Below are 23,407 nucleotides of genomic sequence, written 5' to 3' on the forward strand. Positions count from 1 at the left end.
CCACAGAGCCGCAGTTAGCGTGCAGAAATCCTCCAAACATAAAGTGAAGCGTCAGCCTGCAGATGGTACTGCGTCTTTCTTTTTCCTCTGAAAGCAAGTTTGTGTGAGAAGTTAAAGATCTGAGCAGTCTGTGGGTTTGAGTGGGTGGAGCGATCAGTTTCAGACACTTAATCAAAAAACAGACGCATACGGGTGCTGGAGCAGCAGAGGGTGTTTTATTACCAAAAAGTTAAAAACAGCAGTCAGGTCACAGTTTGTCAAAACGTCATCAGCAAAAAACAGTCACACAACAGCTCGACAAGAAAACATCTGCTGGTGCACACACTGAGAAGTCCTCCAGCTGCGGGCGCTTTGAACGCACCACGAGAGAAACATCAGAAAATAATTTCATCTGCAAGAGGTTTAAAAGGGCCCGCTTTACACGACACACACCGCCTTCACCTGAGCCTGCAGCGCCCCCTGCTGTCTGCCACCCCTTACATGGCACCCCACTCGAGGTCAAAGGTCAGAGTAGCTTATGGCGTGAACGGTCTTGCCTAAAATGACAGAGTGTTAAGAGTCTCCTCACAGTTTCACATCTGCAGCAGCGAAGAGACTTTCCCCTTTGATCTGAGACCAAACCTCTCAACACTGAACCGCCACAGCCAATCAGAGTGTCAGGGAAGCTGCCTAACAGGAAGTAAGGTCACAGCCAAGCTTGGTGGATATCAGCTGACTACCGGGGGCGCCTTAGCGCTGCGATCAGCGGCCCAGCAGGACGGGTGCGGCCTGACAGGCAGGACTCGGGGCAAAGATGCAGGGCTCAGCAGCAAAAAAACAAAACAAAAAACACCAAAAATTAAAAGTGTTAAAAGTTTCCTGTAAATTCGACATCACAACGTGTCGGCGAACACCGGCGGTGCGTTCACAGTTTCCTCTTCAGAATAAAAACCTGCCAGTGCTTCCTGTCTAAACCCTGAAGTCCAGCAGGTTAAGCCGCAAGTCCCTGAACACGACGTGTCTGCACACCTGAGGGGACAAAAGAGGAGGGGTTACAGGTGATTCAGAGTCGGGGCTGAACACAGCACGCGGTATCCTGACGATGACCTCGGCGAGGGTCTCACCGTGAAGAGCGGCGGCTCCTTGGAGTGAGGATGGAAACCTTTCAGCTTGCAGGCAGAAACTTCGGACATCCCCAGGTCGGTCAGCCTGAACACACCTGTGCTGGGGGGGGAGACGGGCGGAGCGACGTTAGCGGGCTGAAAGGCCTCGTGGGAAATCGGCATACACGCGTGCTCCAGTGACAGACTTACTCGTTGTGTTTTGGCGCGCAGACGATGGCGACAGCTTCCGGCAGCATCAGCTGATATGAGCAGTGAGTGTGGAGGTCGACGCTGGACAGGAAGGCCGTCTGAGTGGGATGAGTCTGAACACAGAGGTCAGAGGTCACACACTGAACCACAACCCTGACTGAAGTGACGCGTGCAGAGTGAGACCTCTCCCTCGCTCGGCTCATCTGTTGCTCGACTGCAGGCACCGTTTCCATGGTGATATATGATCATGTAAATGAAGGAGAAACACTGGTTTTGTCAGGCGCGTGTGCTCGCTTACAGCACTTGTGGGGACTTGATACTAAACCACTCACCAAAAGAGGCCCCGAGTGAGGCGTTTGTGAGGACATTAACCAGACAGCTAACGTTACAGTTTATTTTAGTGTCACACTGTTTCTGTTCTCACAAACTGCTGTTGCTACGAAGAAGGTTAACTGCATCTCTACAAGAGCCAATCATGGAGCTCCAGGACCTCCTCCAAGCCCCTCCCCCCAGCTTGCATGCTTACGTGGATCCAGCCCAGCGTCAGCAGGTGATGCTCATCCTGGAAGCTGAACAGCTCCTCCACGTTCTCCATGTCGCAGAAATCCGGGCCGGCGGTCTGTTTGGGGACTACGACGTGAGTCAGCGTGAACTCGTTGTGCGTCTGAGAATGAGAGAGAGGCGGGGCTTGGCTGGTGGTATATGACTGAAAATGGGCGAGGGCGTGACAGGACGTGCGTTTCGCTCACCAGCTGTCCGCAGAGGACGCCGCAGGTCTCGATTCCTCTGGCCGTGTTTGACCGGGCCAGCGACAGGAAACTCTGAGTCAGGCCTTTGGGAATCAGGACTCGCCTCAGGCCCTCCACCCTCTCACCTATACACAAACACACCTGGTTTAAGAGGGCGTAACGTCTCCGTGGAGGTCAGATTGAACCTGCGTACACGCAGGTATACGGAGTGACTGTGTACTGACTCTGTACTCCAGCCAGCGTGGCGGCGGGTTGGCTCACAGGGGCAGGCGGTCTGTTTCTGTTAGGGTCTGCCCCCTGGGATCGTATGCTGTTTTTGATTGGCTGCTGGGACAGACGGGAGCCGTCCGTCACCTCAGGCACTTTAGTCTGAACCTGCAACACAAACATGAAAGACGCAGTCAAACTACACAGTACTCAGTAGGCTGGGCCAGTACACCAGTACTTCACAAGCCAATCTGTTAGTAGGCAGGCTAACGTTAGCTCAGGGTGTAAAGCTGGTCGACCTTAGCTTCCCTGCTAACACCAGCTAGCTGGTTAGCTTTAGCTAGTTCTCTAACGTCAAAATGAGGCACGAGTGTTAGTTTGTGTTGAGCCGGTCATTTACTGGACTCTTTGCAAGCTAATGTTGGCTAATGTTAGCTAATGTTGGCTAGTGTTAGCTAATGTTGGCTAATGTTAGCTAGTGTTGTCCGTACATGAACGCTGTCCTGCTGCCAAAGGCACTGCAGTATGAAACAAAACATCGACGCAGCTTCCGGGTCGAGAAGACTAAGCCAGCGAGAAATTCCTTAAACCTGTACTATGAAGAATACGCTACCTTTTGCTCCGCCTCCACTCCTCTCTTATTGGCCAGCTCCTGGCGTCTCAGCTGGTCCTCGAAGTAGCGAAACTGTTCCGATTCAATCTGCATGCGTCGCAGAGCGGCGACGCGCTGCCTCTCCTCCTCCAGCAGCAGGAACCTTCTCCTGTCCTCGTCCAATAGGGACAGCTGCTGCAGCTGCTGGCCACACCCGTGCACCACGACCGCCGCCTGGCTCTGAGGAAACAAAGATGAGCTTGTACAGGTGGCTGCGGCGAGTTTACCTAAAATAAACGACGTGTCACACGCTAACCTTCACCTGAAAGACAGGTGGGATGGACTCACCGCGCAGAGGCTGTTCCCCTGGATCGTTCCCACACCGAGCGCTCCTCTGATCAATAATCAATACTGTGAAAACTCACTCACCTGGGCTCTGAGGTATTCGCTGTGTTCCCTGCTGTATTTCTCCTCCAGGCGCTTCTTCAGCTCGTCTTTACGGGGAAACGCCACCTCCTGAAGTTTCTGCACAGACAGAACAGGTCACAGCAAAGACACCAGAACCAGGTGTGGTTCTGCAGCAGGAACAGCTGGAACAGGAACGGCAGCTGGAGCACCAAAAACAGCATAACTTTACAGAGGTCACTCTGGGTCCACCTGGACTCAGGAGGAGGATTCATGATGTAGGGCTGGCGTGATGGAGGGGGAGGGGCCAGATGGAGGCAGTCCTTCACAGCCACAACAACAAGACAAAGATTTGAAGTCTGGTTTAAGGACTGGACACGTTTCCAGCGATGTTTAACTACGTCCGCCTGTGCTCCACCTGCACTCATCGTGTCGCCTACTTAGAAACATCACATTTAAGAATAAACCAAGGAAACGCTGACACACGCGCTCAAAACAAACACAGGAAGGAACAAATACGACGAGACGGGCGGAAACGGTCGCCCTCGCCCGCCATCTCACAGACCGATGCCCAAAGATTCAACTTTTAAAGTTCAGTGAAATCCAGCTGTTACGTTTCTGCTCTTTAAGCTCCAGCTGTGGCAACTGCACGAGTTCCAGATGTTTCCTGATGTTTCTGCTGCACGATCAGTTTTCTAGAATCTTCCAGGGATGAAAACTTTCGTGTTTCTACCACGACAAAAACGGTCGAGACTTTTCTGACGCAGCCGTGAAAGCGTCAGCATCAGGACAGATGTTTCCACACGACGGCGGCGAGCCTGCTCGCAGCGACCAGCGTGGCACTTTTAAGCCAGCTGATTAACGAACAAGTATCTGTTTCAGCTCCAACCTGCCAGACACTCTCACCTGAACACTAACGCCCCGCCCACCAGCTTCAGCCAACAGGATCTCAGTCCAAACATCCCCGAGCACAAATCGAGCAGGAGATCTGGAAACTTCATCCTGCTAACAAACCACAGACTCGACGTATGAGCCAGATCTGTGTCACAGCGTTTAATCCTGGTTCAACTCTGAGCCTGACTTTTTTAAACTACACCACATCCCAAGATTAAAAAGATACACAGCCCATGGTTAGTCCGGCCTGAAGCCTCAGCTGAAGCCTCTTCATGGGCAGAATCGATGCACCAAAGGTTGTTAAGTACCAAGAAGAAACAGGCCCATAGATCTGGAGATTTGCTAGCGTGGAAAACAACTCAGACAAGAGCGACAGACTGAAGGCTGCTCTGAGAAAGACGAGCATCAGAGCGCTAACAGAAGCTAACTGTGTTGTCCACAAACTGCTAACGACAAGCAGCCTGGAGAAAATCTACCAACGTCTGAGGACAAACCACCACATCTCAAATGATGAGTTACAACCATCGAGCCAGATTTTAAACCAGCATGGCAGCAGGAGCTAGCTGGAGCCATCAGAGGCCAAAGGAAGCTAACAGCTGCTAGCTGGAGCGACCTACAACACTTACAGGAAGAGGTGAGGGGAAAGCTGCAGCACAGCGAGCAACAACCTGAGCAACAGGAAGCTGGGACTGATAACACACAGGCTGATTGGGTGATTGTCTGCAGCTGGTGGGGAAAAAAACAAAGACAGGAAGTAGAAGTGGCTCAAGAGCAGGCAGGTGAGCGTCTTCAAAATAAAACAGGAAGTTCATAACGATTGTTACCTTCATGATGAAGTGTTTCTCGGGGATGGCGGTGCACTGCTGGTAGTCTCTGTGGGCGGGCAACTTCTCTACAAATAGACTGAAAGACAGCGGCCGTCACATCACATGCTGTGCGAAACACCAAGCAGCCCCGCCCCCAACGCCACTGAGCCTCACGTGATGAACTTGGTGTAGAGGACGTAGGCGTTCTCCAGGCTGCCCTCCTCCAGGTAAACCGCCGCCATGCGCTCCATCTCCACACCCGAGCGGAAGTAGCGTCTGGGCGCGATGTCCTCGTTGATCTCCACGCAGCATCCCATCTTCCCCAGCGCTCGGACGCGTTCCGCCGCCGTCAGCGACACGTCTGTGTAGTCGGGCTCTGCCGCCAGCTTCTTCTGTGGATGAAGGTGTTCGTCAGAGAAGAGCAAAGATGGCAGCAGCCTCTAAAAACATCAACATGAGTGTTGTGATTTCAGTTTTGAACTGTCATCGATGCTCAAAGCGACCCTTCAGAGACCCGTGTCCCTCAGAGACCCGTGTCCCACAGAGACACGTGTCCCACAGAGACCCGTGTCCCTCAGAGACACGTGTCCCTCAGAGACCCGTGTCCCTCAGAGACCAGTGTCCCTCAGAGACCAGTGTCCCTCAGAGACCCGTGTCCCACAGAGACCCGTGTCCCTCAGAGACCCGTGTCCCTCAGAGACCCGTGTCCCACAGAGACCAGTGTCCCTCAGAGACCAGTGTCCCTCAGAGACACGTGTCCCTCAGAGACCCGTGTCCCACAGAGACCCGTGTCCCTCAGAGACCCGTGTCCCTCAGAGACCAGTGTCCCTCAGAGACACGTGTCCCTCAGAGACCCGTGTCCCACAGAGACCCGTGTCCCACAGAGACCAGTGTCCCTCAGAGACCCGTGTCCCTCAGAGGCTTTCGGCTCGAACACTAAGTAAAATAAAATATCTCAGTGAAAGATTTTTTTCTGTTTAATAGCAGGTGACGAGCTTAAGGACACGAAACTCATTAAAGGAGCCGACATTAAAAACTCTGAATGGCGTCACAGCTGAGCTGAAGTGTTTTTCAGGCAGGAAACTGAGATTTCCCGTCCCCGCTGGGAGCCTGAATGCAGCGTTTGTTGCTCAGCTCATTAAGATGACGGCGCCAGTCGGAGCGCCGAGGATAAGAAGACCTCTGTGCACCGAGCGGACGCAGAAACAACCCCACTCTGTCTCACCTTTGATCTGATGTTTTATATAAAACTTTGTTCCTACTGATCAGGAAGCGTTTTGTCTTTTACTTCTAATTTTAATCTAATCTGATTCATTAGGATATTTATTTGATACATTTGAATTTAATGATATAATCATTGTTTAACCCTAGCCTGCCTTTATTAGAACTTTCTGTGATGTCTGATTTTATATGTAATTTAATTTTATTACAACTCTTTTTTTTCTTTCACTTTTTTTTCACACTCGTTTCATTTTATTTCATTTTTAGTTAAATAATTAAATGACAAAAATAAACTAAGAGACGTGATTTTCAGCTTCCAGGTAAAATGATGCAGTTGTTGTAGACCTGAGCGCGTGCTGGCAGTCGTGTCACTGTTGTGTTGTAAAGCTGTTATGATGCGTGTTTTTCTGTCCCCACATTGTGAGTAACAAGAACACGTGTGGGTCCCCACAGCATCAGTAAAACACACGCACACACACACACTCAGTACTTACCAACGTGTTTAAGCTGAAGCCTTGTTCCATTGTGTGTGTGTGTGTGTGTGTGTGTGTGTGTGTGTGTGTGTGTCTCAGCGTGTGCGTGTCACTGGTCGGCCCACGGCCGGCTCGTCCATCTGCCACCTCCCATGATGCTTCACTGCGGGGGAGACAGAAAAACAAGATGAGCAGCTTTGAAACGGCACATATGGGTGGAATGTTCCTTTAAAGCTGTTTTATTTCCCATCAGCCCCTCATCATCATCATCATCATCATCATCATCATCATCATCATGCCTGCCTGTCCTTCAGCTTGGTCCACAGTTACCATGGCAACCAGCGACTAACCATGAGGTGACTCAGCCGCTCTTAAACCGATGAAGACAAGGCGAGCTCCCACTCCTCACAAGCTTCTGTGTCCAAACAAACAGCTCTGATCACGCCACCGTCACCGTGGCAACAGTTGCACCTGGCTGGAAGTGCTTCGAAAGAACAAACTCGCCCCGATTTTCATTTACAACCATCCGCAGGTGAGACTCCACCCCCACCATCCTACCATTACGCTCAGCAGAAGCTCAAAGTCCTCCTCATTGGTCTGACGGCTGTCCTGGATCAGTTCTGGAGGCTCACCTGCAGCAGGTAAACACCTGGAGGAGGAGGCCCTGATCCAGAGGATCCTCGTGGGCAGGTATAGAGAGCCTGTCGCAGGTTACGAGGGACTCAGCTCCACCTGGGCCAGGTAAACTCGTCTCTGTGTCTGAGGATCAAACTGAACTGCTCCTGACTCCGCTCACATCAGCTGATACACGTCAGACCTGTCGGTGTCGTTTCCGTGAGCCAATCAGAGCTCAGTGCTTGTAACGCAGGTGTGACGAGTTGAACCAGCTCGGCCTCGTTCAGATCGTTCATATGCTGACGAGCCAGCGGCGACACATCGACACCTGCAGACGACCTGAGGTAACCTGACAGCAACGACGATGATGATGATGATGCCATGCAGGTGTTTAAAGGTGAACACCTGCATGAAGTCCCCTGGAACATGTGATTTAAGGTGGACATGTCTGTGAGCGCCTTAGATCTGGATGTAAACCTAAACACAGGTTTGCTTTCAGGCTGCTGTGATGTCACAGCTGGACACACCTCAATTAGCAGATCAATTAATTGATTTGTTTTTTCAAAATAAAAGCTTGTTTTAAAAAAGCTCAGTGACTGAAATTAAAAATGAAACTTTTATTTCTTTGTTTTGGGTTCCTTGAGTCTCTATTTTCAAAATAAAAGTTGACAGTCTTTCTCTGCTACGTCACAGACTTTCAAACTAAAGTTTGAAGGCTTCAACATGTCATTACAGGATTTATCGATAAACCAAAGGCTGATCAGCAGATTCACTGATTAGTGATTGGTTTAAAAATGAGCTGCTGAGGAACCAATAAACAGCCCTGTTTTAACTTTAGCATGAAAACATCTGGAAACAGCTGCTTTCAGCCCCCACACTCACCTGATGATGACGTCTACAGGTCCTGATCAGCTCGATAAAGAAAATGATTGATTTACCGGCTCAGACCCGGTACTACTGGACCCGGAGGATGATTTACCGGCTCGGTGTCGGCGTTCAGCCCGCAGTCCGGCTGCATCCCGCGGTCACACATGGAGCCCGGCGGCGGAGGATGAACCGGATCCAGGGCGGTGCGGACCGGTCCGGTCCAGCTGCGGGACAGATGTGAGAAACGGATGAAAGCTCCGGAGGATGCCGCCGCTCCACACCGACTACCCGCGGAGATGGTAGCCGCAGAGATCGTCTCTGAGATCGAGATGACTCACTCGCACTTTACGGTGTCACCGCGGCGGGTGTGACCTCTGTGCACATGCGCAGAAAGCCCCCACAGAGAGCAGGAGAACAGCGGGAGGTCTCACTCAGACAGAGACCCGGCAAACATAATCAAATGATGTCATCAATAATCAATGACACGAACAGATTGTTTGTGACAGACGTCCGTCACAGAACATCCGGGGCCTCAGATCCGAAACACCTTCAGCACAGCAGGTGAGACTCTTTCAGAATAAAGGACACCGTTTCAAATCTTTCTGAGCAGAGCTGCTTTGACATGTTGCCTTTATCACAGCGGGTCTCACCGGAAGTGGAGCGGTGCAGAGCGAGGGTCCGAGAGCACCTGTGATCAGGTGTGTGCGGATGTTTATCGCCCTCTTCTGGACTCTGATAATCACTGCAGATGTTTTCAAGTTTGATTTCATATAAAAACATTCAACCCGCCTCGAGATGCTCTGAGTTTACCTGCTCCTCCTCCGGCTCCTCCTCCTGCTCCTCCTCCGGCTCCTCCTCCGGCTCCCCGGGCTCTTTCTGATGTCTCAACATTAGCAGGTAAGGTACACAAAGTTCTTTTTGCGGCCTACAAAATAAAAGCACCGGGTCTGGCAATGAAGCAAAAGTTCTTCTGGTGGGAAGAAAAGACCACATGAGATCACGTGCGCGCCCTCCGAGTGTCACGTGGAAACAGGAAGCCGTCCGGACTCACCTACGTGTTCTGGTGTGTTTATTAATATACGGAATGAAGTGAAACAGCAAAGAGACTCTTATTCTGAAAATGGATCCGGATGTGTTATTGCTGAAGTGTCGGACCGTGACGTGCTCAGGTGTGTTCGTGCCGTCATGGGGATGGTTTACTCGGAGGTAAGAGCGCGCTTTGTTTCCTTCTTTTCTCTGCTAAACAAACACGTTTAATCCTCGTTTTAACTCTTTACTCCGAAAGGCTCAGGCGCGCTCTTCCGGTTCGGGCTGATTTCTCGTGCACACACCTGAGTTTCAGGTAAAGCTTCACTTGAAACAAACAGACAGGTAGACGTTTAATGACCTGGCGTCACTCCGACAACAAATATGACAGACACGAAAATGACTGCAGTAATGTTACATACCTGTGTGGTGTGTGACTTTTGCTGCCATGATGCCAGGTCTCTCCTGGAAATGACATTTTTAATCTCAATGAGATTTTTTACCTGGATAAATAAAGGACTAAAAAAAAAGAAGTACTGCAACACACTGCGAGAAAATGACTGCAAATATTACAGAAAACTACCAAAAACAGGAAAATGAGAAGAAATCAAGATCAAGATAGTAAATGTTACACAATAGTTTTATTGAAATAACAACAATAATAATAATAATGAGAAACTGGTGGGATCTAATTTTTTACATGTTGAGAATCAGCCAATCAGAAGAAAGCGGTCTTAAAAGGGGAGGAGCTTGAGTGAGTGAGATAAGAGTGGAAAACTGGACAGACCGGGTTGTTCCTGATCAGCTGATAACACGAAGCTTAACTCATGTAACTCCTCCTCTTCCTCCTCAGCCGGCCTGCCAGGCGGCGTACGAGGGCGACGTCCATAAGTTGTACTTCCTCCTGAAAAAAGACCCCGCCCACCTGAATGTTCAGGAGGTGCACACCGGGGACACACCCCTCATTGCTGCCTGCCGCCACGGTCACCTGAATGCGGTCACATACCTGCTGGACAACAAGGCCAACAGCCAGCTGACCAATAAGGTGCCTTTCCCTGATGATGTCATCATGTTGGTTAGCGAGCTGTGTTACTGACCTGTGTGTGTCACACATCAGAAACAGAGGACGTGTCTCCACTACGCCTCCAAGAGGACCTTCTCACTGCTGGATTATCTGATGATCACCATCCTGATGCCCGTCCTGCTGCTCGGATACTTCATCATGGTACGGCCAATCAGCAGTCTCTCTCAGCGTGACATCATCCAGGTAAAGCACAGTCTGATCTGCTCACCGGTGTTTCTGTGTTGCAGCTGCAGAAACAGAGGAAGAACGTGGCTCTGATGGAGGCCGTGCTGAGCACTGACGTCAGCGTCGACGCTGTCGACTACGTGCGTGAACAGGAGCTTAACGCACTTTAATTTGAAAATCTCAGGCCACTTCCTGACAGTAAAAAGGTGTTTTGTGTGCAGAAGGGGAACACCGCTCTTCATTACGTCTGTGAGAGAAAAAGTCATCGCCTGGTTCCTCTGCTGCTGCAACGAAACGCCAACCCCAACATCAAGAATAACGTGCGTACAGACGCGCAGCACGCCGTGGCGAGACGCTTTCCGTGACCTGATAACACGTGTCTGCTTTTACAGAACGGAGAAACCCCGCTGGACATCGCCACCAGACTCAAGTTCCAAAAGATGATCAACATGCTGAGGAAGACCGAATGAAGTTCTCATCCATGCGGACAGCAGGGGGCGCCAGCACCCGATTCCTCCGCCTTCTATGCTGACGATACTAGCATCTCAGAGAGACCTCCTAGCATGCAGCGCTGTCTCTGCTAACCACTCACCTGTCGGGCTACAAGCTAGTTTCCACTTCCAGGTTTTTGTAAGACATAAAATTAACTGAATGTTGTAATTTATCAACTAAAAAGAAAAAACAAACTTTAGAAATTCTCGCCCCATCTTTACGCTACATTTTGCTAATAGCTTTGCCTCATTTGTGCTAAGCTAGGCAACAGTATTTGAGAGCTCGTTGTTTATCTGTAGTTCTTCTACTGTCAGCAGAGGTGTGCTTTGGGACTGTTACACGAACAGGTGTAATAATAAAAGTGTTGACATGAAATGAAGCGAGTGATGAAACAAAGTAACATTTTTATTTCTGAATAAACTTGTAAACTACATTGTTACTCTCTCCAGCTGTTTTACTTTACCTTTCAGATGTTCATGGTAAAGGTCTCGACTACTAAAACTTTCAAATTAAGAGCTGTCAGACAAAAAAGGAGGAATGAAAACAAGCTGTGGTCGTAAAATGGTTTTATTTAGGAAACATCATCATCATGAGTAAAAATGGTTTCACAGCAAGTTAAAAATCGCACACAGGTGACTGAAACTGCAGATTCACTTCTTATTCTCACATCCACATTCTCACAGTTTGTCCTCAGGACGAGCGTCTCCACGCTAAAAACAGGAAGTAGTAAAAAGAAGCCGCACTGACCGACACACAGCTCTGCTCCTACAGATTCAACCCGACGTGCTGCTTCTGAGCCGAGCGCCCCGGGGCTCGCCGTGCGACCCGTTCACACGCTGATCGTTAGATTGTGACACGAATAGTTACCTGAAGCGTGACAGCGCTGCTCTCTCATTGGTTCCCGGCAGAACACCTGCCAGGTGTGAAGTGAGTTAAACTGCCATGAAAACGCTTCAGAGTGACTGCTCATTGAAACATGCAGCAGCGAGCTTCGATTGCCTTTAAAGCTCCAGGTGGTGTGACGGGTCCAGGCGGGGAGGGCGGGACAGAAACATCCTGCTGCAGGAAGAAGTGTCAAAACTCAGTCTCCATAAAACCATAAACCACGCTGCGGCGGGCGGCGTCCGCTGCTCTCGCCCTCTATCGGTACTCCTGCAGCAGCTTCAGCACAGCAGGAAACATCTGCTCCGGAGCGTCCAGCCCCCAGATGAAATCCAGATGTTCCCAGTGCTCAATGTGCTGATGGTACACCAGGTTAGGGACCTGCAGACATGCACAGCTGTTATCCGGGCTGGCCCCGCCTCCTGTTTAATGATCAGATTCAAGGACACGCCCCCGCCGTACTCCATCATCGCCTAATGTGAATAAAGCTCGTAGGTAATGCTCACCTGAGTGAGGAGGACTGCCACATCTTTTGGGTCCGCCAGCGTATCCTGTCCCCCTGAAAACAGAGCGGTGGGAACCTTCATGTCCTGGACACGGTACTCGGGGGGAGTGGACTGCAGAGGGGACACAGGGAGGACACGGAGACCGTAAGCGAGGGACCAGGTGACATTTCAGAGTCTGTAGGAGTCCCTGCTGTGCTGTGGCCTCACCTGGTTGTAGTGTTTCGTGTTCCCTGCTGCTCCGAAGTCAAACGCCATCAGTCTTCCTGTGTGGACGGCCTGAATACAGGAAACTTTATTAACACCTGCCCCATGTACAGGCACACCAGAGCAGAATGAAAGCTACAAAAATGAGTACCAATAATCCATCTATCCATTCACTTCCACTTATCAGGGTCGCAGGGCGCTGGAGCCTATCCCAGCTGTCATAGGGCGAGAGGCGGGGTCCACCCTGGACAGGTCGCCAGTCTGTCGCAGGGCCAACACACAGACAACCAATTGCTCTCACGTTCACACCTATGGGCAATTTGGATTGATCAATTAACCTATCCCCACTAACTGCATGTCTTTGGACTGTGGGAGGAAGCCGGAGTACCCGGGGAGAACGCGCAAACACGGGGAGAACGCGCAAACTCCACACAGAAAGACCTGATGGTGGAATTGAACTCAGGACCTTCTTGCTGTGCAGCAACAGTGGTAACCACCGTGCTGCAGAAGTACCAATAATAGTGTACTAAATATAAAACAGGGTCATGTGACCCAGGTTCAGCCAATCAATAATAATCCGTGTGAGCATTTCTCAAAGAACAAAACTAAATATTCAAATGAGCTCGTTTACTGAACCAAAAACATTAAACACAAACCAACAGGTGACATGTGGACGCACGCACTGTGGACACACACACTCTGTGGACACACACTGTGGACACACACTGTGGACACACACTGTGGACACACACACTCTGTGGACACACACTGTGGACACACACACTCTGTGGACACACACACTCTGTGGACACACACACTCTGTGGACACACACACTGGACACACACACTCTGTGGACGCACTGTGGACGCACACACTGTGGACGCACTGTGGACACACACACTCTGTGGACACACACACTCTGTGGACACACACACTCTGTGGACACTCTGTGGACGCACACTCTGTGGACACACTGTGGACGCACACACACTCTGTGGACACACTGTGGACGCACACACACTCTGTGGACACACTGTGGACGCACACACACTCTGTGGACACACTGTGGACACACACACTCTGTGGACACTCTGTGGACGCACACTCTGTGGACACACTGTGGACGCACACTCTGTGGACACACTGTGGACGCACACTCTGTGGACACACGCACACTCTGTGGACGCACACTCTGTGGACGCACACTCTGTGGACGCACTGTGGACACACACACTCTGTGGACACGCACACTCTGTGGACACGCACACTCTGTGGACACGCACACTCTGTGGACACACTGTGGACGCACACTCTGTGGACGCACACTCTGTGGACGCACACTCTGTGGACGCACACTCTGTGGACGCACACTCTGTGGACGCACACACTCTGTGGACACACTGTGGACGCACACTCTGTGGACGCACTGTGGACGCACACTCTGTGGACGCACTGTGGACGCACACTCTGTGGACGCACTGTGGACGCACACACACTCTGTGGACGCACACACACTCTGTGGACGCACACACACTCTGTGGACGCACACACACTCTGTGGACGCGCACACTCTGTGGACGCGCACACTCTGTGGACGCGCACACTCTGTGGACGCGCACACTCTGTGGACGCGCACACTCTGTGGACGCGCACACACTCTGTGGACGCACACACTCTGTGGACGCACACTCTGTGGACGCACTCTCTGTGGACGCACTGTGGACGCACACTCTGTGGACACACTGTGGACGCACACACACTCTGTGGACGCACACACACTCTGTGGACACACACACTGTGGACACACACACACACACACACACACACACACTGTGGACACACACACTCTGTGGACACACACACACACACACACACACTGTGGACACACTGTGGACACACTGTGGACGCACACACACACTGTGGACACACACACTCTGTGGACACACACACTGTGGACACACACACACACACACACACACACACTGTGGACACACACACTCTGTGGACACACACACACACACACACACACACTGTGGACACACTGTGGACGCACACACACACTGTGGACACACACACTCTGTGGGCTGTATTTGCAGAGCAACATCAAGGTCCCCACATGTGCTCACAGGCAGGTATGAGTGTGTGTGTTACCTGGGCCCAGTGGATCATGTTCTGGACGGAGGTCCCAGCGGGGCAGTGCGTGGTGTAGACCGGAGTCCGAGTCTGAAACACAAACAGCTCTCTGTAATTATCTGATTAACGCCAGGCGCCCGTTCGGTCACCACCTGCTTCCCAGCGAGACACGAACCATGTTCAGGTTTTTCTCGTCGAAGCCGCAGAGGACGAAGAAGATGTTCCCGCACAGTTCGTTGAGAAGCTGCTTCGCACACACGTGTTCGGCCAACCATTTAATCATCGCGCTCTGGGGCAGGAAGTCCCGCCTCCCAAACAGGTCCTGTGGGGCCAACAAGAACAACAAAACAAACTTATTGACTCTGTAAACGTGACGGCGAGCAGACCGAGAGCACGACCAGCTGTTTGGTCACGTGACTGGTTCGTACCCAGATGACGGCGTCGGGCAGGAAGGACAGTTTGGTCAAGGGGCTGCCCGTGAAGGCGACAGTGGCCACAGGAGCCAATGCGAAGAACAGCTTGATCTTGCTGGCGAGCTTTGGCAGCGTGGAGAACGCCATGAATGCTGGAAACGGAGAGAAGATTAATTCCATGTACGGAAGCCTGTTGGGACAGAAATCAGTTCAAAGTAAAAGCACCTATGGTGGTTCCCTGAGAGTGTCCGATGTAGAAGATCTGCTCCTGGCCCGTCACCTTCAGGATGTGGTCGACCACAGCTGGGAGATCCTTCAGAGCCAGCTCATCGTGGCTGCAGACAAACACCAGAGCTCTGTTAATGCTCTCTGACACCTGCGCAGGTGAAAGGATAGCGGGGCGGGTACCTGAACCTCCAGAACTCGTCCTCGTTCGGGCTCAGCGTGCGGTGTTTCCTGGACCACGTGTTTCCGCGGCTGTTTCCTATCCACACGTCGTAGCCGGCGTCCGCCAGCACGTAGCCCAGGCTGGAGGTCGGCGGGTTGGTGATCCAGTTACTGCCTGCAGCCAGGAGACCGTGCTGGAGGAAGACCGCCGGCCTCACACCTGCAGGACACAAACCGTCAAATCAAACCTGCCGGGAACAGACGGCAGGTTTCTACAGAGCCACATCTGGATTCAGAGCCACATCTGGATTCAGAGCCAGCGTGACGTTAAAGGGAGGAGAGGAAGGTCAAGTGAATGTAGGTGAAAGATCATGTGAATCACTTCAGGACAAAGTTCATCAGGACTGCTGTAAAAAGGAAGTGAAGCTCGATGACACGGCAAAACTTCCTGTTTGCACCAAAACCAAATGTGCTCACAGAGAGGGAAGCTGCCTGACCTTTGGAGGGTTTCAGTCCTCGCGGGATCCTGTTCACGGCCAGGATGTACCCGTCCTCCGTCAGCACCTGGTGCTCCTCTGCTGGGTAACCCCACCTCCGGATGATCTCTGTCTGAACACACACACACACACACACACACACGTGGACGTTTCAAACAGTGAGGTCAGTGTGAGTGCAGGTAATCCCTGAGAGCCAATCAGAAGAAGGATGACTTAAAAGGGGAGGAGCTAAAACCGGATCATTTCAAACTCTGATCAAGTCTAAAAATAAAACTGCAGAGCAGAGAAAAAAAAATCGACATAAACACGACATATCACATGACCTGACGCTGTGCCTGCAAGACCATGATGTGGGAATCAAAGACCCGCACCCCGGGTCCAAGCGCATTCTCTGAAAAACTTCCCCTCCCTGTGTGGGGAGGCGGGGCTTAGTAACGTGGGCCGAGATCAGCTGTCTCCTTGGATACCAGCCGTCAGCCTGTCTCTCAGAGCGTTAACACAGGTGCACTGCAGGACGCTGCTTCTTTTAAACGTGATGACGCTGCAGTGTATCAGCTGAATGTGAACTTAGAGTCAGAAACAGCTGAGAGAACCCTGTGAAATTTCAAAATAAAAGACCCTGTGCAATCTCAATGCCCGTGACTGCAAAGTTTACTTTGTCTAAAATGCAAGAGCTGCAGTCACGTGACTGACCAATCAATGCACAGTCGCAGTGATTATCAGTGACTGGTTGGTTACGTTCCACTTACTGTGAAACTTTAGTTAAACTTCCTTCGAGCTGAAAGCCCTGCAGACCAGCGTGGCGGTTTGCAGGTGCAAAGTTACAGGTTACCTGATGAAGGCGTGTTTCTGTTGCAGCACAGAGACCAGCTCATTCACCTTTAACCAATCAAAGGTCAGGGAGTCTTCGTCAGGTCTTCCACGCTGCTCTCAGCTCCATCAGCTGCATCGCTCTGATTCTTTCCTCAGAGGTGTGTCTGACAGCTCAGGTGAAGGCTTCAGGACAAACAGCTCCCCTGTATGACAACGTGATGACGCCAGGTCCCGAGTGTCCGAGCTACACAGAAATGCGGCGAGCGTTTATCAAAGTCAGCATTACAAACGGACTCTGACATGAATCTGAGACGGCGCTCACGCCGAGTCATTTCTGTCAGGACATCACGAGGAGATTTTCATATCCATATCGCTATGGTAACCTAGGGTCACGGGTCAACAGTTACAGCTGATGTCTTCAAACAGCCTGATGAGTCAAACGGTCAGAGTTCAGCGACTGCAGTGAACAAACAGTCTGAGCTCATCGCTCAGAGTCCATCAACCGAGGCCACTGTGCGAAGAGTCAGGGCTCTTATTGTGAAAGGACAGAGAGATGACAGTGACATCCTGGAAACACCCGCAGACCCTTTCCTCACTTCCTGCCATGAAGCTCCCGTTCCTGTTGTTGGCGTTCATATTAAACATGTTTGTAACGACGAGGTCAGAGTGAGGTCAGAGTGAGGTCAGAGGTCAGAGTGCACGCTGCTCTAACAATTACACTGTTTCAATGAAGTTTCTGAGACAAACACAGCGAGCAGGAGCAGAGAACCCGAACACATCGCAGCATGGCGCCTGAAATGCTTCCGGCCAGCACGGACGTCACAGACAGGAAGTAAAGTTTTAACATGGGAGTCTATGAGACTGACTACTGGAGCCTCGGTGCACGCTGCAGGAACTGCAGGTTTGGAGCTTCCTGTGTCAGAGGTTCACTCAAAAGACGTGTCCAAATTCATGGCTGCATTCTCCTGAGGACCCGGCCTTCGCGGTCTACGTGGGCCGGGTCCTCAGAAGGTCGGGTATGCCGGAAGTGAGCAGCTGTGAAATTGGACGGTCGAGCCTTCAGATCAGCGTCACCGCTGTCTCGGTGGAGTTTAATAAACTCGGCCGTCTGCTCCTTGCTATCTAAAATATAACAGGACACTGGAGGAAACTCTCGACTGTCTCACACTTCTGTTTAATCAGTTTTCTGTTTGACGTTTATTCAGCTGTGTGAAAACTATGACTTTATTCTCAGCCAAACCGATTTACACAGCGCGTCGCTGTGATGTAATCAGCCTACAGACGCAGCCTCAGGAGGACGCGGCCTCCCTCAGGAGGACGCGGCCTCAGGAGGATCCAGCCCATGAATTTGGACACGACCAAATGTTCCAAAGGTGATGGAAACTCACAATGTTCATGTCCACTTCAGGGTCCAGCTCCTGCTGCAGGTCATCGGAGCGCCACTCTCTGCAGACGGCTGGCCCGCTGTGGACGAGAGCCGAGAGAAACAACACACACACCAACACACACAGCATGGTCTGACACACACACACACACACACACACACACACACACGCACAGTGTCAGGATGGTGCGTTCGTGGTTCACTGAAAAGAAAGAATTTTTCCTTCTTCTTTGGTTCAAATAAAACTGATTCGTGTTTGATTTGAAAAGGAAGAAGAAGAAGACGCTGCTGTGAGGATCACGTGGTCAGTTCAATCTGATGACTGTGCTGATCTGTGATAATCAATAATCACAGAAGCACGTGATCAGAGAGTCTGAGCTGCTGCCTGCATAAACGGCATTTTCTGACTGGCCCGCTGGCTCAGAATGACGTCATATGGACTGCTTCTTATACAGCGCTTTTCTACTAGATCGTGATACAGGTGCAGAATGGAGCAGCTGCAGCCAAATTCATGACGTAATGTTAGCGATCAGTTTGGTATTTGCAGCAGTTTAAACTCACTTTCTGGTCCCCATAAACCGCTCGGTCCTGACGGTTGTTCTGATAATCAGGTAACGACGCTAAGAAGCGGTTACACTTACCTGTCCTCGCGCCGACCTCTCTCTGAGGTGTCCGATCATCAGCGGACTGCGCCTTCTGCTTTTCCCTTTTATCTGCCCCCGTGACGTCATGAGAGAGGCTCTCTGTGATTTGCTGGCCAGAAACAGGACTCAGGTGTTAACCGTTTGTGCTCCGACGATCAGACCGGAAATAGTAACCTGTGTTGTTTGAAGCTGGGCTGTTTAAAATTCCATATATTAATTCATTTATATTTTACTCTACATTACTTCCACATTTTAAATCACAATAATGATAATGTTGTTTTCAGTCATATTAAAATACATTTTCTTCAGCGTTAAAGAGTTTTAATATCTGGTAACTATGTATTACATGTATTATTGTAATTAAACCATGAACAGTGTTATGGACTGTAAGGATTTTGTTTCACGTGAACCTTTAATACACTTTTTGTCGTATTTTATATCACGTAGATGCAGAAACGCTTTAAACGTTTTCTGTGATTATTTTGAAATTCTATCCGGATGTGCAGCAGTTGTTTCCGTTTGACCCCGGGAAAGTTTTTGTTCGTCCTTCTGTGTGCCGGTTTCGTAACTGTTCGGACCCGGTCTCTGCAGGTTTAGCCTGGCTCGGTTCCCGCGCTAACATGTCCCGGGTTCTGATCGTGGGAGCGGGCCTGACGGGCAGCTTGTGCGCATGTCTGCTGAGGAGAGAGCTGCAGAGCACGGTTCGGATTGTGGTGTGGGACAAAGCGAGGGGCGCAGGTGAGACAGACAGAAGTCCGTTCATAAAACTGCACAGTTTCCGTTTCCGGTGCCGTGATGGGACCACGGACACGCCGCAGAACATCAGTGACGCGTTTGTGTACCAGAGGAGCCTCCTCTGTAACTCGGCTCGGCTGTGATCAGTGTTCATACGTCACTTTGTGCAAATAACGTTATAGCACGAGTTTATCACCTGCTGAGAGCGAATGACGTCAGTGTATATAGCAGAATCAGAAAGGGTTTCATTGCCAAATGTTGAGCAGGTTTACAGCATTAGCTACTTAGTGCAAACATGCTGTCATATAACGCTTAAATAGACACAAAAATAAGAATTAAAAGTGCTAAGTAGATAGATATATACATGAGTGCAGGTGGTGATCAGTGCAAACATGGCATGATGCAGTGAACACAGCGTAGGTCATGTGTTAGTGGGAACAGTCATACAGTTACTGTTCATGAGTCTAACAGCAGAGGGGAAGAAACTGTTCTTATGGCGAGAGGTGCTGGTGAGCAGGTAGCTGTCATTCCCACAGACACCCTCACCTGTAACAGAAACAGGAGCTTCCACCAGCATCTGTTTACACTCACCTGACATTTCATTAGGTACACTGGTGTCAGGTCAGCCCCCCTGTGTTTCTTCCTGTGCATCATCTTCATCATCCCGAGGCTCCGTTTGAACAGATGACGAGATTCCAGCTGCCAGATTAAAAAGAGGGCTGTCCCCCATAATCAGGTTTTGTGTGATTGTGTTGAACATCATAAAACCACCTGTGACTGACTTTGGTTTGGAGACGTTTCCTGATGCTCAGCTTCAGTCATGAACTGTCTGCCATCATATTCACCTACAGACGGGGTTCATGTCATAATAAGCACACTGGCTGATGAGCTTCACTTTAAAAAACACTAAATTTCCACTGCTTTACAAACTAAACACTTTCTCCAGCTCCAGAGTCACAGGTGAGTAAAGCTGCCTGCAGCACAAAGCTGTGACGGGACAATGTTTTTTTTTCTCCTTCTGTGTATTTTTGTTCGTTATATATTCATCTTTGATATTGCAGATAGTTACACCTACACTTTTTTATGTTCAATAAAAGCTTTGCGTGCACTGAGCTGCTACCACGTGATTGGCTGATTAGTCATTTGTGTTAACGAGCAGTTAATAAAGTGTCTGGTTGTGTCGAGAGTAAAACGTGTGGAACAGTGTGAGTCTGTGTGCAGGCGGCAGGATGTCCACCAGCCGCGCTCCCGACGCCTCGTCTCAATCGGCTGATCTGGGAGCGCAGTACATCTCAGCCACGCCCGCCTACGCTCGCACCCACCACAGGTAACACACACCTGTCGCCTTAAAGGGCCAGTATGCCTCTGTAGCTGGGGCTTCAGGCGGGCTGACCGTGCGTGTGCGTGTGCAGGTTTTACTCGGAGCTCCTCTCTGCGGGCCTCCTGCAGCCCCTCGACTGTCCCATCGAAGGTCTGAAGGACCACGAGGGCACCGAGAACTACGTGACGCCACTGGGCACGAGCAGCATCGTCAAGCACTTCCTGTCACAGTCAGGTAAACGTCCACCTGTTGGTCAACTGTCCAATCAGATTCACCTGAAACGCACAGGCTGACTCTGATTCAGTTGAATTAAACTTTATTGAGTCTGTGTGTCAGGAGCCGATTTGTTCCTTGAGCATCACGTGACCGGCCTGTATCGCCGTGGTGCATCGTGGGAGGTCGAGAGGAAGGCAGGAGCCAGCGAGACGTTTGACGCCGTCGTCCTGACGATGCCGGTCCCTCAGATCCTGCAGCTGCAGGGAGACCTGGGACAATGTAAGACGGCCAGAACACACGAGGAAACACACACACACTCGGTGTCTGTATTATGAGGTAAAAAATGACGTCTTGTGAAACACGGGACTCAGACGTCATCGACACGAATGTGAGATCTGAGGTGTGGCGTCTCAGTCAGTAACACCGTTCCGCCACACGGGGGCAGCAACAGCTGCAGGGAGAAGATCCAGCTGTTAGACACGACCCAAGTTCATCGCTGTGATCAATAACTCTCTGATCACAGAGGTCGACCTGAGCAGACGCGACGATCCGTCCAGTCCAGCCACTGACCTCAGAGCAGCGCAAACACTGGACTCTTATTTTGAAGAGGTGCTGACTGCTTCCTGCTCCCACATTTTACACACACACACACACACACACACACACACACACACACACACGCTCAGCACACTCTGATGTTAAGTAACTTTCCAGAGCTCTGATTGGCTGATAGATTCTTCACAACACTCCCCCGCTCTGTGTGTGTGCGTGTGTGTGTGTCTGTGTGTGCGTGTGTCTGTGTGTGTGTGTGTGTCTGTGTGTGCGTGTGTCTGTGTGTGTCTGTGTGTGCGTGTGTCTGTGTGTGTGTGTGTCTGTGTGTGTGTCTGTGTGTGCGTGTGTCTGTGTGTGTGTGTGTGTCTGTGTGTGCGTGTGTCTGTGTGTGTGTGTGTCTGTGTGTGTGTCTGTGCGTGTGTGTGTCTGTGTGTGTGTGTGCGTGTGTGTGTGTGCGTGTGTCTGTGTGTGTGTCTGTGTGTGTGTGTCTGTGTGTGCGTGTGTCTGTGTGTGTGCGTGTGTCTGTGTGCGTGTGTGTGTCCGTGTGTGCTTGTGTGTGTGTGTGTCTGTGTGTGTGTCTGTGGGTGTGTCTGTGTGTGTGTGGGGTCCTCGGTAGTGACTACTGTCCTCACAAAGACAGAAATACAAGTATGTGTGTGTGCGCACTTGCTGCAGACCAGCAGCAGCTCCACGTGTGTCTTTCTAGATGATGATGTCACCTTCAGCTTCTCTGATTGGCTGAGAGCAGACAGCGCCCATTTCCTCTGAGCTGACACACACACACATACATCTAATAATAACCTGTGTGTGTGTGTGTGTGTGTGAGGCAGCAGCCTGTTTCTGTCGCTGAGCTCTAAGCCGAGAATGAAACAGCAGCAGACATGTTTGTCTGGAGTGACGCACACACACAAACACACACACACACACACAGGTGAGTTCTTCTGTGGTGATTCGGGGGTGGGGCTTCCTGCTGATTGGCCCATGTCTCCCTGTCTGTCAGTGCTGTCTGTCCAGCAGAGGCAGCAGCTGGAGGGCGTCGTCTACTCGTCCCGCTTCGCCCTCGCGCTCTTCTTCTCCCCCGGCGCCGTCGTGAAAGTTCCCTGGGGCGCGAAGTACGTCACGGACAGCAGCTGCATCCGCTACGTCGCCGTGGACTCCAAGAAGCGCGGCGCAGGTGCGTCCGTCATCTGTCTGCTCCCCTGTATGTTCCTCTCACCTGTATCTCGCTCACTGCTTTTGTCCACCTGCTCAGACGCTCCAGGCCGCGGCCCCTCCCTCGTCGTACACACCGGCGTCCCGTTTGGCCTGGAACACCTGGAGCGAGACAAGGAGGATGTCCAGCCAGTCATCTTGCGGGAGCTGCACAGGCTGCTTCCTGGCCTGCCTCAACCAATCAGCATCAAGTGTCAGAAGTGGCGGTACTCACAGGTGAGTCATCTGTTGTAACCTGAACTCCTCCCCCAATGCGGCGTTTGACTCACAGCCCCTCCCCCTTTCTCTTGCAGGTGCAGACCTCAGTGCCTGACTGTCCGGGTCACATGACCATCCTGGACGAGCCGCTGCTTGTCTGCGGCGGCGACGCCTTCACCCACTCCAACTTTGATGGCTGCGTGGAGTCCGCACTGAGCATGCTCAGAGTGCTGAAGGCCAAATTTTCCTGATCAATCATTAAACTAATCAATCACAATGTTTCTTTTGTCGATCAATGAACTGCAGATTTGTGAGCTTGTGCTGCGTTCACTGGCGTTAGTAAAAAGTTTGTTAAAACCAGTTTCAGCTTCACATTATTTGTTCTTACATTAAACTCGTTAATCACTGACCTCCACTGGAA

At 51.0% G+C, this 23,407-nt stretch overlaps 4 protein-coding genes across 7 annotated transcripts; 2 read left to right on the top strand and 2 right to left on the bottom strand.

Moving 5' to 3' along the window:
- Positions 1 to 203: 203 nt before the first annotated feature.
- stambpl1 (STAM binding protein-like 1) lies at positions 204 to 8,462 on the bottom strand. 3 transcript variants are annotated; one of them, XM_087845010.1, is made up of 12 exons: positions 8,137 to 8,462; positions 6,661 to 6,802; positions 5,120 to 5,337; positions 4,964 to 5,042; positions 3,270 to 3,365; positions 2,862 to 3,080; positions 2,266 to 2,416; positions 2,042 to 2,166; positions 1,819 to 1,956; positions 1,293 to 1,405; positions 1,104 to 1,198; positions 204 to 1,008 (listed from the first exon to the last, which is right to left on the bottom strand). In XM_087845010.1, the coding sequence occupies exons 2-12, from the start codon at positions 6,688 to 6,690 to the stop codon at positions 971 to 973; spliced, it is 1,302 nt and encodes a 433-aa protein (XP_087701136.1). In that variant the 5' UTR covers positions 6,691 to 6,802; positions 8,137 to 8,462; the 3' UTR covers positions 204 to 970. The 3 variants fall into 3 exon arrangements, with proteins under 3 accessions (XP_087701136.1, XP_087701135.1, XP_087701134.1); XM_087845009.1 differs by having other exon boundaries at positions 1,104 to 1,203; positions 8,234 to 8,460; XM_087845008.1 differs by having other exon boundaries at positions 1,104 to 1,203; positions 8,137 to 8,460.
- Positions 8,463 to 9,266: 804 nt separating this feature from the next.
- ankrd22 (ankyrin repeat domain 22) lies at positions 9,267 to 11,268 on the top strand. The gene is made up of 6 exons (XM_006793282.3): positions 9,267 to 9,327; positions 10,001 to 10,192; positions 10,265 to 10,372; positions 10,459 to 10,536; positions 10,618 to 10,716; positions 10,789 to 11,268. The coding sequence occupies exons 1-6, from the start codon at positions 9,307 to 9,309 to the stop codon at positions 10,864 to 10,866; spliced, it is 576 nt and encodes a 191-aa protein (XP_006793345.2). The 5' UTR covers positions 9,267 to 9,306; the 3' UTR covers positions 10,867 to 11,268.
- A 169-nt stretch (positions 11,269 to 11,437) lies between these two features.
- On the bottom strand, positions 11,438 to 18,872 carry lipf (lipase F, gastric type). The gene is made up of 11 exons (XM_006793283.3): positions 18,750 to 18,872; positions 18,113 to 18,241; positions 15,912 to 16,023; positions 15,436 to 15,634; positions 15,253 to 15,362; positions 15,043 to 15,179; positions 14,790 to 14,936; positions 14,633 to 14,704; positions 12,484 to 12,552; positions 12,277 to 12,387; positions 11,438 to 12,151 (listed from the first exon to the last, which is right to left on the bottom strand). Exons 1-11 carry the CDS (start codon positions 18,837 to 18,839, stop codon positions 12,029 to 12,031), a joined length of 1,299 nt encoding a protein of 432 aa, XP_006793346.2. The 5' UTR covers positions 18,840 to 18,872; the 3' UTR covers positions 11,438 to 12,028.
- A 404-nt stretch (positions 18,873 to 19,276) lies between these two features.
- Positions 19,277 to 23,263, top strand: rnls (renalase, FAD-dependent amine oxidase). Of its 2 annotated transcripts, none has more exons than XM_006793284.3 (7): positions 19,277 to 19,490; positions 20,709 to 20,814; positions 20,900 to 21,042; positions 21,145 to 21,303; positions 22,577 to 22,750; positions 22,829 to 23,004; positions 23,082 to 23,263. In XM_006793284.3, the coding sequence occupies exons 1-7, from the start codon at positions 19,373 to 19,375 to the stop codon at positions 23,235 to 23,237; spliced, it is 1,032 nt and encodes a 343-aa protein (XP_006793347.3). In that variant the 5' UTR covers positions 19,277 to 19,372; the 3' UTR covers positions 23,238 to 23,263. The 2 variants fall into 2 exon arrangements, with proteins under 2 accessions (XP_006793347.3, XP_087701137.1); XM_087845011.1 differs by having other exon boundaries at positions 19,332 to 20,447.
- Positions 23,264 to 23,407: the final 144 nt, after the last annotated feature.

Source organism: Neolamprologus brichardi, chromosome 8 (genome assembly GCF_056152115.1).
Source record: "Neolamprologus brichardi isolate AB-2024 chromosome 8, ASM5615211v1, whole genome shotgun sequence".
NCBI classification, from domain to species: domain Eukaryota; kingdom Metazoa; phylum Chordata; class Actinopteri; order Cichliformes; family Cichlidae; genus Neolamprologus; species Neolamprologus brichardi.